At 36.2% G+C, this 12,965-nt stretch overlaps 3 protein-coding genes across 3 annotated transcripts; all 3 read right to left on the minus strand.

Annotated features, from left to right (window-relative positions):
• Positions 1-1,122: 1,122 nt before the first annotated feature.
• Positions 1,123-3,533, minus strand: LOC137134132 (uncharacterized). Its single transcript, XM_067518645.1, has 6 exons — positions 3,465-3,533; positions 3,035-3,364; positions 2,447-2,803; positions 2,198-2,323; positions 2,018-2,055; positions 1,123-1,911 (listed from the first exon to the last, which is right to left on the minus strand). Exons 1-6 carry the CDS (start codon positions 3,505-3,507, stop codon positions 1,783-1,785), a joined length of 1,023 nt encoding a protein of 340 aa, XP_067374746.1. The 5' UTR covers positions 3,508-3,533; the 3' UTR covers positions 1,123-1,782.
• A 1,758-nt stretch (positions 3,534-5,291) lies between these two features.
• LOC137134131 (uncharacterized) lies at positions 5,292-7,657 on the minus strand. Its single transcript, XM_067518644.1, has 6 exons — positions 7,584-7,657; positions 7,085-7,417; positions 6,530-6,886; positions 6,270-6,401; positions 6,106-6,143; positions 5,292-6,002 (listed from the first exon to the last, which is right to left on the minus strand). Exons 1-6 carry the CDS (start codon positions 7,624-7,626, stop codon positions 5,868-5,870), a joined length of 1,038 nt encoding a protein of 345 aa, XP_067374745.1. The 5' UTR covers positions 7,627-7,657; the 3' UTR covers positions 5,292-5,867.
• A 3,273-nt stretch (positions 7,658-10,930) lies between these two features.
• Positions 10,931-12,534, minus strand: LOC137134134 (uncharacterized). The gene is made up of 6 exons (XM_067518649.1): positions 12,474-12,534; positions 11,975-12,307; positions 11,420-11,776; positions 11,196-11,324; positions 11,062-11,112; positions 10,931-10,982 (listed from the first exon to the last, which is right to left on the minus strand). Exons 1-5 carry the CDS (start codon positions 12,514-12,516, stop codon positions 11,075-11,077), a joined length of 900 nt encoding a protein of 299 aa, XP_067374750.1. The 5' UTR covers positions 12,517-12,534; the 3' UTR covers positions 10,931-10,982; positions 11,062-11,074.
• Between the last annotated feature and the right edge of the window lie 431 nt (positions 12,535-12,965).

Genomic DNA, 12,965 nt, shown 5'->3' on the forward strand with positions numbered 1-12,965 from the left:
AAAAATGGAAAGGATATAAACAACTTAACTCCACCTAACAAAAGATGGATTAAAAACCTTTCAACAAGTTAACGAAACAGTGATTAAAGTCTCCATGGTGACTCTAAGGTCAACAGGCCTACAGCCCTCACTTCTCACATTATGTAGACTCTTGAGAGCCTGGTCCTCTCCTACTTAAGTCCCAGGGTGAGGATGGACATGGATCCTCTACAGTTTGCATATCCTGCCCCACATCGGTGTAGATGATGCTCTTGTCTACGTGCTGCAGAGGACCTATAACAGGGGTCACCAACCTTTTTGAAACTGAGAGCTACTTCTTGGGTAGCAATTAATGCGAAGGGCTACCAGTTTAATACGCACTTTTGAAATAATACATTTGATTTATTTTATTTATATATATATATAAAATTATATGGTATTATTAAGAATTATTTAAATTAATGATTTTCATCTATGTGAAGACTCGGATCATGTTAATGATTTCTCACAAAATCTATCAAATGTGATTTAAAAAAGAACAAAAAAAAATTTGAGACAGCTTATTGGTAAGTGGTGCTATTGTGAGCTATTTTCAAAACAGGCCGACGGGCTACTCATGTGGTCCTTGCGGGCGACCTGGTGCCCACAGGCACCATGTTGATGACCCCTGACCTATAACCACCTAGACTCCTCTGAGCATGGGCCAATTCAGTTTAGTATAAATTATTTTTGTAAATTTTTTCCTTTAATTTACTTACGTTTGTTATTTAAATAGTTACAATGATGAGTAAATTAGCCAGCATTTAAATACGCTTTAGCAGATCGTAACATTTCCACTCAAATTCACTGAATCCTTATAGTAGCTACTTTAAGATAAAAACCCATAAGTCCCTTCACTCCAGTCAGCACTGGTTCTGTGGCATCTTAGACAGTGATAAGGGTGTGAAAGTGCTACAACTATGTCACCTAACTTAACTAAGATTTTGCATTCACAAGAATGGGATGGACAGAGGGACAATCCAAAAGCATGTCTCTGGCCATGGTTGGTTTCATGCTCTAATAATTTCAAGTCTTTTTCAAAATAAATAATTTGAAATAAATATTCTAATATGAATTTACAATGTCAAAATGGTGCATCTTAAAATAAACAGATTTATTATTCTTTGCTTCTTTTTTGTTTTTTGAAAAATGAACCAGTTGTCTCGATACCACTTATTCCCTGACTGAGCACAAGTACGTAGATGTAGGTACTTACCAATATCGAGAATTAATACAAAAACAAAATTGTTTTGGTTCCAGTAAGAATTGCATGACAGTAAAATTGTTATCGATCCATAGAAATTAAGCAAATCCCCCAAGAACACGGAAAAAAAGATGAACAAAGCACAGCCTGGACTGTAGAGTTAACGCAGGAATATGAACAGAAAATGACTTGAAAACAAAGAGAACATCAGTTGCAAATCACAGACATTTAAATTGGTATTGGACGTATTGATAAGTTTTATGATTATGAGCACCATGAGCATTATGAGCATTATAAGAGCACAAAGGGAGAATTAGAACGGATGCCCGATAACAGCAGGTCAGCAAGCAATTATTTATGTGTAATTTTTGTATTCTGAAATGTATAACCATATGTAAATTAACAGTGATTCCAAACAGTATCTACAAAAATAATTTCAAACATTTGTGTAATAATAAAGCGTCAAGTGTAATAAAATAATATTACAATACAGTATACACATAAAAATGCCACTTATATAAGGTGTTGAATTGATGCAATGCATTTCTCAGTCTGGATTGTTAATCTATTTCCAAAGTTCTGACGCCAGTGTAGACTGTCTCTTTTCTTTTTGCATTCCCTATTGCCCCGAGGTCAGCTTTCTCCCGGGTAAAGGAAGCTGTAGAATAAATCAGTGAGTCCTCGTCTTGCTGAGAAAAATATATGAAAGAATAGAAGATGCCATTGTATTAAACAAATATAGGAAAGAATGCATCAGTAACTTTGCCAGCTACATATTTTATTAATAAACCTCACCTGTGGACTTTTCTGTCTGCTACTGGTGGCTGGAGCATCTGTTGTCAATAATATAATATTTTAATAAACATTTCATATGAAGGGTGCTTTGGGTTAAGTTACCTAAAGCAGTAATACACATTTCACAAAGTTAGCGTTTGTGGAATAAGTGTGAAAATCAAATGTATGAATAACTTTTACCTTTTCCGGTATCATTATTCTTCTTCTTGATGGTAAAAATTAGAAAGGCATTAACACTAACACTTATTGCCAAAGTAGCACACAACAGGACTGTGCTGGCTTTTTGCAAATCCCAGCTGTGGAGTTCTAAAACAAGACAAGGACAAAATAAAGACATTGAATTAAGATGTTAATATTTTATTTTTCACCAGAATTATAATAATTTTATTGGATTTGGGAGTAAACACACAAAAAATCTTATGCACATACCTTGAATGTCCAGTTTTGTTCCATTTCCAAATAAAATCTGTCCACATGTGGCCACAGCACAGTAATAAGTCCCAGCATCAGAGGCGCTGATGTTCTTTGAGAAGCTGTAGAAACATTTCTGTAGAGAATGAGCCTCAGGACTCTTTTTACATTGAACACTGTTGTTTCCAGGGGGATAAATGACACTGGGAGGATTTTTATCTGATCCAGCTCTAAACCAGTAAACACTGTGCTTTTCTGAACATGTTTTTCTTTCAGAGTCAAAGACGACCGAACACTGCAGAGCTGCTGAGGCTCCTGGATGGACTGGACCAGATGGAGGATCTTTAGTGTTGGCAGTAATATCAGGTTCTGGTGCTAGAAGATGTAAAATAAAACATATGTTACTTAATTAGAATAAAGTGCTTGGAACATTAAACTATATTTATAAATAATTTAAATTGATTACAGAAATCATGCTATTTCCCATATGATGATTTAGTATTTACATGCAGGAAAATTAAACAACTGAATGAATAAAGCGTCTGATGTCATTATTATTATTACTACATTTCTAGTGAATGTGTTTTTTTGAATTGTTTTATTTACCTTTAGTTGTTAGAAATATTTCTTTCAAAAAAGTCATGTCCAGCTGCTCTACTTTCATACAGTAGTAAACTCCAGTATCACTTGGCTGTGCTTCACTAATATGCAGGACAAAGGTTCCAGGCTCTTGTTTTGTTGTGATGCGAGGAGTCTTATTATCACCGTCATAATCAAAGGTATATGTTCCTCCAAGGAAATCAGGACTGGCTCCAGAAACAAGTCTGATCCAAAATAATGCTGCATCATAATCAGATACGTGGCGAGTACACGTCAAATTCACATCCTCTCCTACACCAATAATTCTTGTCTCAAAGTTGAGTTTATCTGTGCATCCTAAAAAATAAAATGGAATATAACAATAATTAAAAACAAAGCTAAGTTGATGCATAAAGATTACATAAGGAACAAAGCTGAACAAAGCTTATATACTTACGTCCAACTCTGATCAACAGCAGTAAATGAAATATGATCAACATTTTTCTGTTATTTTACTTAATGCTACAGTTCAGACTGTATTATAAGGGGACATGGCCAAATGTAACTATATCCAGTGGGAGGGAACAAGTTCAGAACAATCTGATTGGCTACTCATTATGTTGGCGTTTACAGTGACACTGACAGTGGAAATATATCAACCATCTTTCCAACCGGAACACATGAAACAAAAGCAAGATTATGCAAACGCTTCTTTTATGTTTAAGGGTGGGTTTTTATAACCCACCCTGAAACTAAACATGAGTTGACAGTCTTTAATATAATCCAGGTGTTTAGGACACACACAAATATCACCGTAATTTTTTACCGCATGTCGGAGTCACTTATTACAGAATTTCATTTAACACAGTAGAATGACAGACTCGATTTTGCACCTTTTTGTAAATTTTGTTATGTGAATTGAAGAAATTAGAGCCCTTACAGGTTGAATTTATGATTCCACCCCAGCGACACCCATGGCCAGATGCCATTATGTTTTCAAGTTCTCAGCCAGAAAACTTAATATATATCTTAGGATCACCTGGACTCAGGTAACTAACTAGAACTTGTTAGTTACCTTGTGTGGTCAAGCTTGTGTGCTCAAGTTTACTATGACCACACATTGTGTGGTCATAGTAAGAGAAGACCATAACAAAATAATTAACATGCTAATTATGACTGTATATAATACAGATGTTCAATAGTCTAAAATTACAAACTGTTGACATTGTAGATCTAAAGGTCAAAGGTCAACTCATAAAATTATTATAGAATTCAGCAGCTTCTCACTGAAAATGATTCACCACAATTTCCATTGTTCTCATTGCAATTTGCTTTGCCATATTATCCCTTTAAATACGCTTTTGCAGTTTCCAAACGTTTGGTTTGGTTTCCTTTTACACATAAAAAAAATTAAAAATCAAAGTGAACCCCAATACCTCACAAGAAGTGAGAATAGTCTCCTCTGCTCATTCGTTAAATGGATTAGGGCAAAGAACAAGAAAGTAAACTGACTAAGGCAAGTTTAATTTAACCAGACTACACAAGTTAAGTGCAGTGGTAAGAGAGGTGTCTTCGCACCACATCAAGTAAAGTTCGAAAGTGCCCTTAATATCTTATGATTAAATTCCTTCCGTCTACACTATGACTCTGGACAGACATGCATGTGAGTTGCAACTTGAGTGGTTAGCACGCAACTGTGAGGGGGTAAATTTAGTCTAGGGCTTTTCTCAGAACTGTGTGGGTGAATGAAAACTGTTCTGACATTTCTCTTAATCCTCTGTTGGCTTTTGTTGCATGTATGAGACAGTATACATTATCATTCTTCATAGTACACAGAAAGGGCCATGCAACAAAAGTCATGCTTGAGTAGCTTCTACTTTACCTTCTTTAGGGTCCACATAATTCCTACAGGGCTTTTTCCAAACATTAACTTCAGCCCCTCTGTCTGCATGTCCAAGAGTCCCTGGGTAAGACGCTAAACCCTAAGTTGCTCCTGGAGCGTTAGGTGAGCACTTTGGATGGCAGCTGCCATCATTGGTGTGTGTGTGTGTGTATGTGTGTTCAATAGTGGTTCTGTAAAACACCTTCGATAAAAGTTCTGTAAGGAGACAATTTATCCTATAATTTAAAGCAAAATCCCCAAAGGAAGGACTTTAATGTATTTTGTGTACTACTTTATACATTTACACACATAGACACACATTCGCAGTCATCACGCACAGACACATCTGCTTCCCCTGGTTAAATGTTTGATGCTTCTCATTAGTGGTAGAGCCACCGTGGTCTTCGTAGCAAAACCAGGATTTAAAAACTGTGATCTTAAGTTTACTAGATTATTGAAAAGTGCTTTCAACAGCATTAGTGGGCATTAGTTGGCACAGTCAAGGACTAGCAGCCATTTCTTAAAGAATAGTCATCTTCTGGGTTCAATGTTACACAGAATCTATAAACAAGACCTATTAGCTTATATTTTGTTTGTAGACCAGCTTGCAAAATCCCAAACCATTCCTTTAATGAGCAAACATTCCTGCTCTGACAAGTTGAATTGTTGAAAAAGCCTGTTTCAGTGAAAGAATGAAACAGCAGAAGTAGAAACCTCGGCAAACAAAAACGCTGAGAAATGGTACAAGAATTTAATAAAATGCAAAATGCTAATGTGTATCACCAAAAGCCATTTAATGTGGGTATAAGATAAAAGTGCACCAAGACAACTGAAAAGTAAAAAGTCAAAATATTATATAAAATATTTAAAGCAAAACTGTATTTCACCTCGGTCACACTGATGATCAGAACATTTCACACAGTTTGACACTAAATGATACTATTTTGCTTTGAATTAGAAAATCCATTGTTTGGCTTGTTATTTTTTCTCAGACATACTGACGTCAGTGTAGACTGTCTCTCCCTCAGCTGTTTTTTCATTTCTTCTCTCAGCTTTGGCAGCTTTCCTCCTATTAAACGTTGGTGCAGAATAAACCAGTGGGTTTTCATGTCTCTGAGGAGAATATATAAAATAATGTTATGGGATGGCAGATGACAATTTTTATGCAGAGAGACAAATATGCAAATAAATATTCCAGCTTCATCTGGTTCCTTACCTGCTGACTTCTCTGATTTCCACTGACTGTTGCTATATCTGTTTGCAAAGCAGATAAGCTGTATTATAAAATAACACATACACATACAGGTCGAAGACGTTTTTTTACACAAAGAGTCATGTCCCTTGAAGTGAGTTTTGACAAAAAATTGTGTGGAAAATTACCTTTGCAGCTATCAAAAGTTTTCTTCTTGATGGTATAAATCAGGAAGGCAATAACAATCACACTTATTGCCAAAGTCCCACATAACACAAACAGAACTGTATTGGCCATCTGCAAATCCCAGGTTTGGAGTGCTAATGCAAAATCAGATCAAATCATTTTCAGTTTGAACTAATGTTTATACAATACATTTTTTATACAATACATTTTTACTTACATTTTATCTTAAAGCACTTTGTATATAGAAATCTTCTGCACTTACCTTCAATGTCCACTTTTGTTCCATTTCCAAATAAGATCTGTCCACATGTGGCCACAGCACAGTAATAAGTCCCAGCATCAGAGAAGCTGATGTTCTTAGAGAAGTTGTAGAAACATTTCTGTGGGGAACCAGCATCAGAACCACTTTCACATTGGTCACTTCTGTTTCCATGAGTATAAATGACACTGGGTTGAGATTTCTCTGATCCAGCTCTGAACCAGTACACACTGTGACGTCCTGGACACATTTTCCCCTCAGATTCAGAGAGGACTGAACACTGCAGAGTGACCGAGTCTCCTGCATGGACTGGATCAGACAGAGGCTCTTGAATGATGGCAGTGACATCGGGTTCTTGTCCTAGAAAAAAAATGAAAATCTGTTTAATTTGAAAAAAATAAACCTTAAAAACGTTGTTTGAATAATGTAACTGTATATTTAAAATTCATTATTGTAACAAAAAATTAAACATAAATCAAATATGCATTTATAAATGGTGTCTGATACAAACATGATTACATTTTAATGTGAAAAGTCTTTTTGCCTCCTTTTATTTACCTTTGATTCTTAGAAATACTCCTTTCAAAAACGTCATGTCCAGTTGTTTTACTTTCATACAGTAGTAAATTCCAGTATCACTTAGCTTTGCTTCACTAATATGCAGGACAAAGGTTCCATCCTCTTGCTTTGCTGTAATGCGAGGAGTCTTAATAACACCATCATAATCAAAGTCAAATGTTCCTCCCAGAAAATCAGGAAAGCCTCCAGAAACAAGTCTGATCCAGTAAAAGTAGTGCTTTACACTGATGGATCTGTTACGGGGACACTCGAGTTTCACATTTTGTCCAACGACAACAGTTTTTGTCACAAATGTCTGATCTTCTGTGCTGTCTGAAACAATAATTAATAACAAGTCAGTGATTAAAATCAAATAAACCACAGATTAAATTATGCATCCCCTCTGCTAAATTAATTGAATAACATGACAATACTTATAAAAATGTGATAAATATCTCCAGTAAATCTGAGCTTTCTTAATACTGTATAGGCTACTTACGCCCCACATTGAGCATCAATAGAAAATAAAACGCTGGCAGCATTTTTTGATGAATCGCGTTGTAACTGTATTTATCTTAGACAATATTGAAGATGTAATAAGATGATTCACTTTATTATACCCAAATGAAGTGGGAGGGAGCAATTTCAGAGCAATCTGATTGGCTCTGTGTTGCCGTTTCACTGTTCTACCACAGTGGAAATAATATCAACCATCTTTCCAAACAGAACACACTAACAACAGGTGTTTACACAGAGTAAACACAACAGATGACTTGATTAGATTTTTACTACAATAATCCGAGACAATCTTGGTGTTCCTTCAAACAGGATGTTTAACAGTCATGATTTCAAAAGATAAATGCTATGTTTAACTTTAAAAAAGATGATGGTGATGGCAAATGAACTATGCTTACAGACCCTTTTACCTACTGTCTTCAAAGCTGCGATTTATTCAACTAAAGATGGGTACACAGCTGAAGGCTAGCAATGGCTGTCAAAGACTGGACAGTTCAGATATATAGAACAACTGGTTGGGAACAATTGAATATTCTGAAGATAAACATACCCTTTGAAGGAAATTCTGACATGTTGTGCCATAACAAATATGGTGGCCCCCCGGCCAGCTGTGGCCTTTTTGTGTGGAGTTTGCATGTTCTCTCCATGCTTCCGTGAGTGCTAATGGTTGTTTGTCTGTGTAGGTCTCTCTGTGTTGGGCCTAGACAGGGAACCTGTCCAGGGTGTACTCTGCCTCTCGCCCGATGACAGCTGGGGTAGGCTCCAGTCACCCCGCAACCCAAATAGGATAATGGATGGATTATCAGCACCAACTAGGCCAACAGACCAAATACCATCCATAATTGCCCGCACACTTGTTAGGTGTGTGCCGACCTTTAGGGTAGCACCAGCATGACACTCATTATTTCCCTGTGCTCCACCTGACCGTCCCTCTTCCTGTTATCCACTGTGTACTATGATCTGAAAAATAAAATAATTTTGACTACTTCTAAATGTACTACTTACTAATTAAGTAGTATAAGATGTCATAAAAAACATTATACTGATGCTATACTTACTATTCAAATATACAATATATTTATATACACATACATACATAACAATATACATAGTTACTTTTATAAGTCAAAATATCTGCACCACTGTCAGTGCTGTTCTGTTTTCATAAGCACAAAAGATAAAATATTTGACTTTCTAGTTACCCTGTAGCTTTGTGGCTACATTTTGGCTTTAACACATCTAGAGATGAGTTAAATAAGATTTTATCACTACATTATTCTATGCGCTCTTATTAAAGTGTCATTGGAATAAGCCCTAAAACCTGGAAATCAGTGAGCAGCAGTTTGTGTTGTGGCTTTTTGCAGCGCTTTTCTTAATGCTGTGCCTGTGTTGTCTAATTGATGAAGTTGTTTATTTTAATTTGCTTGTTTTTTGTCTATTTGCACGTGTATTCTCAATTTGCAGTGCTCTGAGCTTCAGGGTCAAATAATACATCTACATTAACACTAACAATAGTTCACTTTAAGAATGCAGATGATAAAGGTTGTAGTATGTGCATGGTTGCAGCTTTTCTTAAATCCTAAATTACATGATGAAAATGTACGTACATTACCTGCACCTCATACAACCACATAAACAAGAAAGTAAAACAAACAATCATTTGAAAGCTAAAATTAGTCTGTTGAAGCCTCGTGTAACTTTCCCCTGACTCTACATATCCTGTTAAGACCCAGACTCAGTTCTGTTATGAGTAAACAGCTTCAGTAGTTGGTCAGAGAGCAGAGAAATGCCCCACCCCAGCTTTTGTCCATCACAGTAGCTGCTGCTGGTGGGTGGCTTTGCTTGTTTTTCTCATGGCAGCCATACCGAAATACCAGAAAGATGGTGGGTGGTGTTTATTTCAGAACCTGACCCCTATATCGCTTTACATTTTTTTATGTATTACTTATTTTGATTGTGTCTGATGTACTGTACGCTGTAAGGCTGCCAATGTGTTTTTGTTTGCCCACTACTAAAAAAAACCCACAAAATAGCTGCTCATTTTTTTCTGTTTCAGTTTTTCTATTCATGACCTTTACACAGGTGTAAAATACAGGTTTACTGTGTAACATTAATTAATGCACTGGGTTACAGTCCTTGACCTTGGAAAAAATGACTTTGATTCTGTGATATATATTGTGACATAAAACATACAATTTTCATGAGATGACTTATAGCTCAATTTGGAAAGATCTGATTTTAAAATGATTGGGGTGATGTTTGTTATTGAAACACAGCCGACCTATGCTCTGCATGGTCTTTGAATGCCCCACTAACATGAGACGTGAAGAGGGACAGCTTTGTGTGCATGTTGGTTTGGCATGATTGGTGACTAAATTGCCTGTAAGTGTGAATGGCTGTCTCTGTGTTGGCCCTGAGATAAACTGGAAACGTGTCCAGGGTGTACCCTACCTTTCGCCCAATGACAGCTGGGATAGGCTCCAGCCCCCTCGGACCCTGAACAGAATAAGCTGTTTACATAATAGATGGATATAAATATGATTGACATGACTTTTTCTATACAGCTAGTTTAAACTAAACAAATTGGCTTCTTTCAAAGTTAGCAGGACACATGCACTAGTGCCCAGTGGGATTACACACGACCATCCACTGTGTTTACTGTACCTTGAATAAGTCAGGTGCAAATGACAAAATAATGCTACAAGATAACATCTTTACTCTCGTACCTAAATATCAGCCTGTTTTCTGTGTTATTGCTTCTTGATTGTGTGTTTCAACCTTTATTGATGGTTTATCAGTGGTTCATATTTTATTCAAGAAATACCATACAGTGCAAATACTGCTGCATCAATAGCATCTATGATTTGCCCATGTGGACAGGGTTTACGTTAAAGTAACACCATGTTCAGGTACATTACCGGAGTAGGTCATTTGTGTTCTGTAGGCACAACAGAAATATATCCAATATAACCAAATGTGTCCTTTCTGAATTCATATGTTTTACATATCTGCAGTGCTTATGTTAAATGGAGACTCTACAATTCCGAACCTCTCATACAGTTCGATCTGTCCCAGCACAGAATGACTGGATTAACAATGTCCACCACACATATGATTCAGTTTATTTATTCCATTGAAGTCTGGTTCACAACTATCTATAATACACAACATAAAGGGCCACTGTAGAACAAACCTACACAGACATCAGCTAAATCATACAGCATAAACATACCAAACAGACCTGTTAACTCACTAATACAAACCAAAGGCCTTTGCAGCAGCACATAACCTTTTCTCTGTTGCTTTTATGTCCTTTTTTTGCATCACCAGCTTTGATCATTGTAAACATGACAGCAGAATAAACGCACATGTCCTCATCTCTCTGAAAAAAAATGTACAAGTCAAAGTATAAAATACTGGATAACACTTGATAAAGTTAATCCAACTGTTATGTTCTTTACCTTTTGCCTTTTCTTATGGCTTATCGCTTTTTTCTGTGCCAGCTTCGTACTCTGAAATATAAAATACATCGGAATTGTCCAGGATGCAGCATAGTCTTTCCATTAGATAGATAAATATGAGTAACACCTCTTACCACTGCAAGAATTGCAGTGATTGATCTTGAAGGCAGGAATGAGATGGAACATAACAATATGACTTAAAGCCAAGATAACACACAGCAGAAAAATAACTGCATTTGTTGTCTGCAGCCATATACTGGTTTCTGAAACAAAATGAAAAGAAATTAGTTAATTATTTATGTATTAGCTCCTGATCCATTTCCTAATTGATAATTGAATTAACAATAAAAACAGTTACCTTCAATGTCCACTTTTGTTCCATTTCCAAATAAGATCTGTCCACATGTGGCCACAGCACAGTAATAAGTCCCAGCATCAGAGAAGCTGATGATCTTAGAGAAGCTGTAGAAACATTTCTGTGGGGAACGAGCATCAGAACCACTTTCACATTGATCACTTCTGTTTCCATGAGTATAAATGAGACTGGGTTGAGATTTCTCTGATCCAGCTCTGAACCAGTACACACTGTGACGTCCTGGACACATTTTCCCCTCAGATTCAGAGAGGACTGAACACTGCAGAGTGACTGAGTCTCCTGCATGGACTGGATCAGACAGAGGCTCTTGAATGATGGCCGTGACATCGGGTTCTGGTCCTAGAAAATAAATTAAAATCAGTTTAATTTGATAAAAATAAACCTTAAAAACGTTGGTTGAATAATGTAACTGTATATTTAAAATTAATTATTGTAACAAAAAATTAAACAAAAATCAAACATGCTTTTATAAATGGTGTCTGATACAAACATGATTACATTTTAATGTGAAAAGTCTTTTTGCCTCCTTTTATTTACCTTTGATTCTTAGAAATACTCCTTTCAAAAACGTCATGTCCAGTTGTTTTACTTTCATACAGTAGTAAATTCCAGTATCACTTAGCTTTGCTTCACTAATATGCAGGACAAAGGTTCCATCCTCTTGCTTTGCTGTAATGCGAGGAGTCTTAATAACACCATCATAATCAAAGTCAAATGTTCCTCCCAGAAAATCAGGAAAGCCTCCAGAAACAAGTCTGATCCAGTAAAAGTAGTGCTTTACACTGATGGATCTGTTACGGGGACACTCGAGTTTCACATTTTGTCCAACGACAACAGTTTTTGTCACAAATGTCTGATCTTCTGTGCTGTCTGAAACAATAATTAATAACAAGTCAGTGATTAAAATCAAATAAACCACAGATTAAATTATGCATCCCCTCTGCTAAATTAATTGAATAACATGACAATACTTATAAAAATGTGATAAATATCTCCAGTAAATCTGAGCTTTCTTAATACTGTATAGGCTACTTACGCCCCACATTGAGCATCAATAGAAAATAAAACGCTGGCAGCATTTTTTGATGAATCGCGTTTAAGTGTAACTGTTTAATTTAATGATATAAGATGTTTCACTTTAATATAGCCAAATGAAGTGGGAGGGAGCAATTTCAGAGCAATCTGATTGGCTCTGTGTTATGTTGCCATTTCACTGTTCTACCACAGTGGAAATAATTTTAACCATCTTTCAAAAGTGATTAGACAAAAAAAACCAAAAAAAAATGTTAACAGCAGGCTTATTTTTCACAATGTTGCGATAAATGTCACTGAGTAAAAACAGATGACTTAGTTTGATTTTAACTACAATTTAGGTGTTCTTTCAAACAGGATGTCCAACAGTATTGATTTGGATTAAGTCAAGTCATTTTTAAAGGACAGAAAATATAGAAAATATGACTGATGGTAAATTAACCCTTTGTAGTACTACCACCATGACACTTGCTATTCCACTGTGCTCCAGTGGAAA

The sequence above is a fragment of the Channa argus genome, chromosome 10, assembly GCF_033026475.1.
Source record: "Channa argus isolate prfri chromosome 10, Channa argus male v1.0, whole genome shotgun sequence".
Lineage (NCBI taxonomy): Eukaryota > Metazoa > Chordata > Actinopteri > Anabantiformes > Channidae > Channa > Channa argus.

Excerpts from the sequence above, each read along its gene's own strand:
- LOC137134132 (XM_067518645.1), bottom strand. The coding sequence starts at position 3,507 with ATGTTGATCATATTTCATTTACTGCTGTTGATCAGAGTTGGAC. Across the intron at positions 3,365-3,464 it reads GCTGTTGATCAGAGTTGGAC|GATGCACAGATAAACTCAAC; the intron begins GTAAGTATATAA and ends TTTATTTTTTAG. Across the intron at positions 2,324-2,446 it reads AACAAAACTGGACATTCAAG|AACTCCACAGCTGGGATTTG; the intron begins GTATGTGCATAA and ends GTCTTGTTTTAG.
- LOC137134131 (XM_067518644.1), bottom strand. The coding sequence starts at position 7,626 with ATGCTGCCAGCGTTTTATTTTCTATTGATGCTCAATGTGGGGC. Across the intron at positions 6,402-6,529 it reads AACAAAAGTGGACATTGAAG|CACTCCAAACCTGGGATTTG; the intron begins GTAAGTGCAGAA and ends ATTTTGCATTAG. Across the intron at positions 6,003-6,105 it reads GAAATCAGAGAAGTCAGCAG|AGACATGAAAACCCACTGGT; the intron begins GTAAGGAACCAG and ends TATTCTCCTCAG.
- LOC137134134 (XM_067518649.1), bottom strand. The coding sequence starts at position 12,516 with ATGCTGCCAGCGTTTTATTTTCTATTGATGCTCAATGTGGGGC. Across the intron at positions 12,308-12,473 it reads ATTGATGCTCAATGTGGGGC|ACAGCACAGAAGATCAGACA; the intron begins GTAAGTAGCCTA and ends TTATTGTTTCAG. Across the intron at positions 11,325-11,419 it reads AACAAAAGTGGACATTGAAG|AAACCAGTATATGGCTGCAG; the intron begins GTAACTGTTTTT and ends ATTTTGTTTCAG.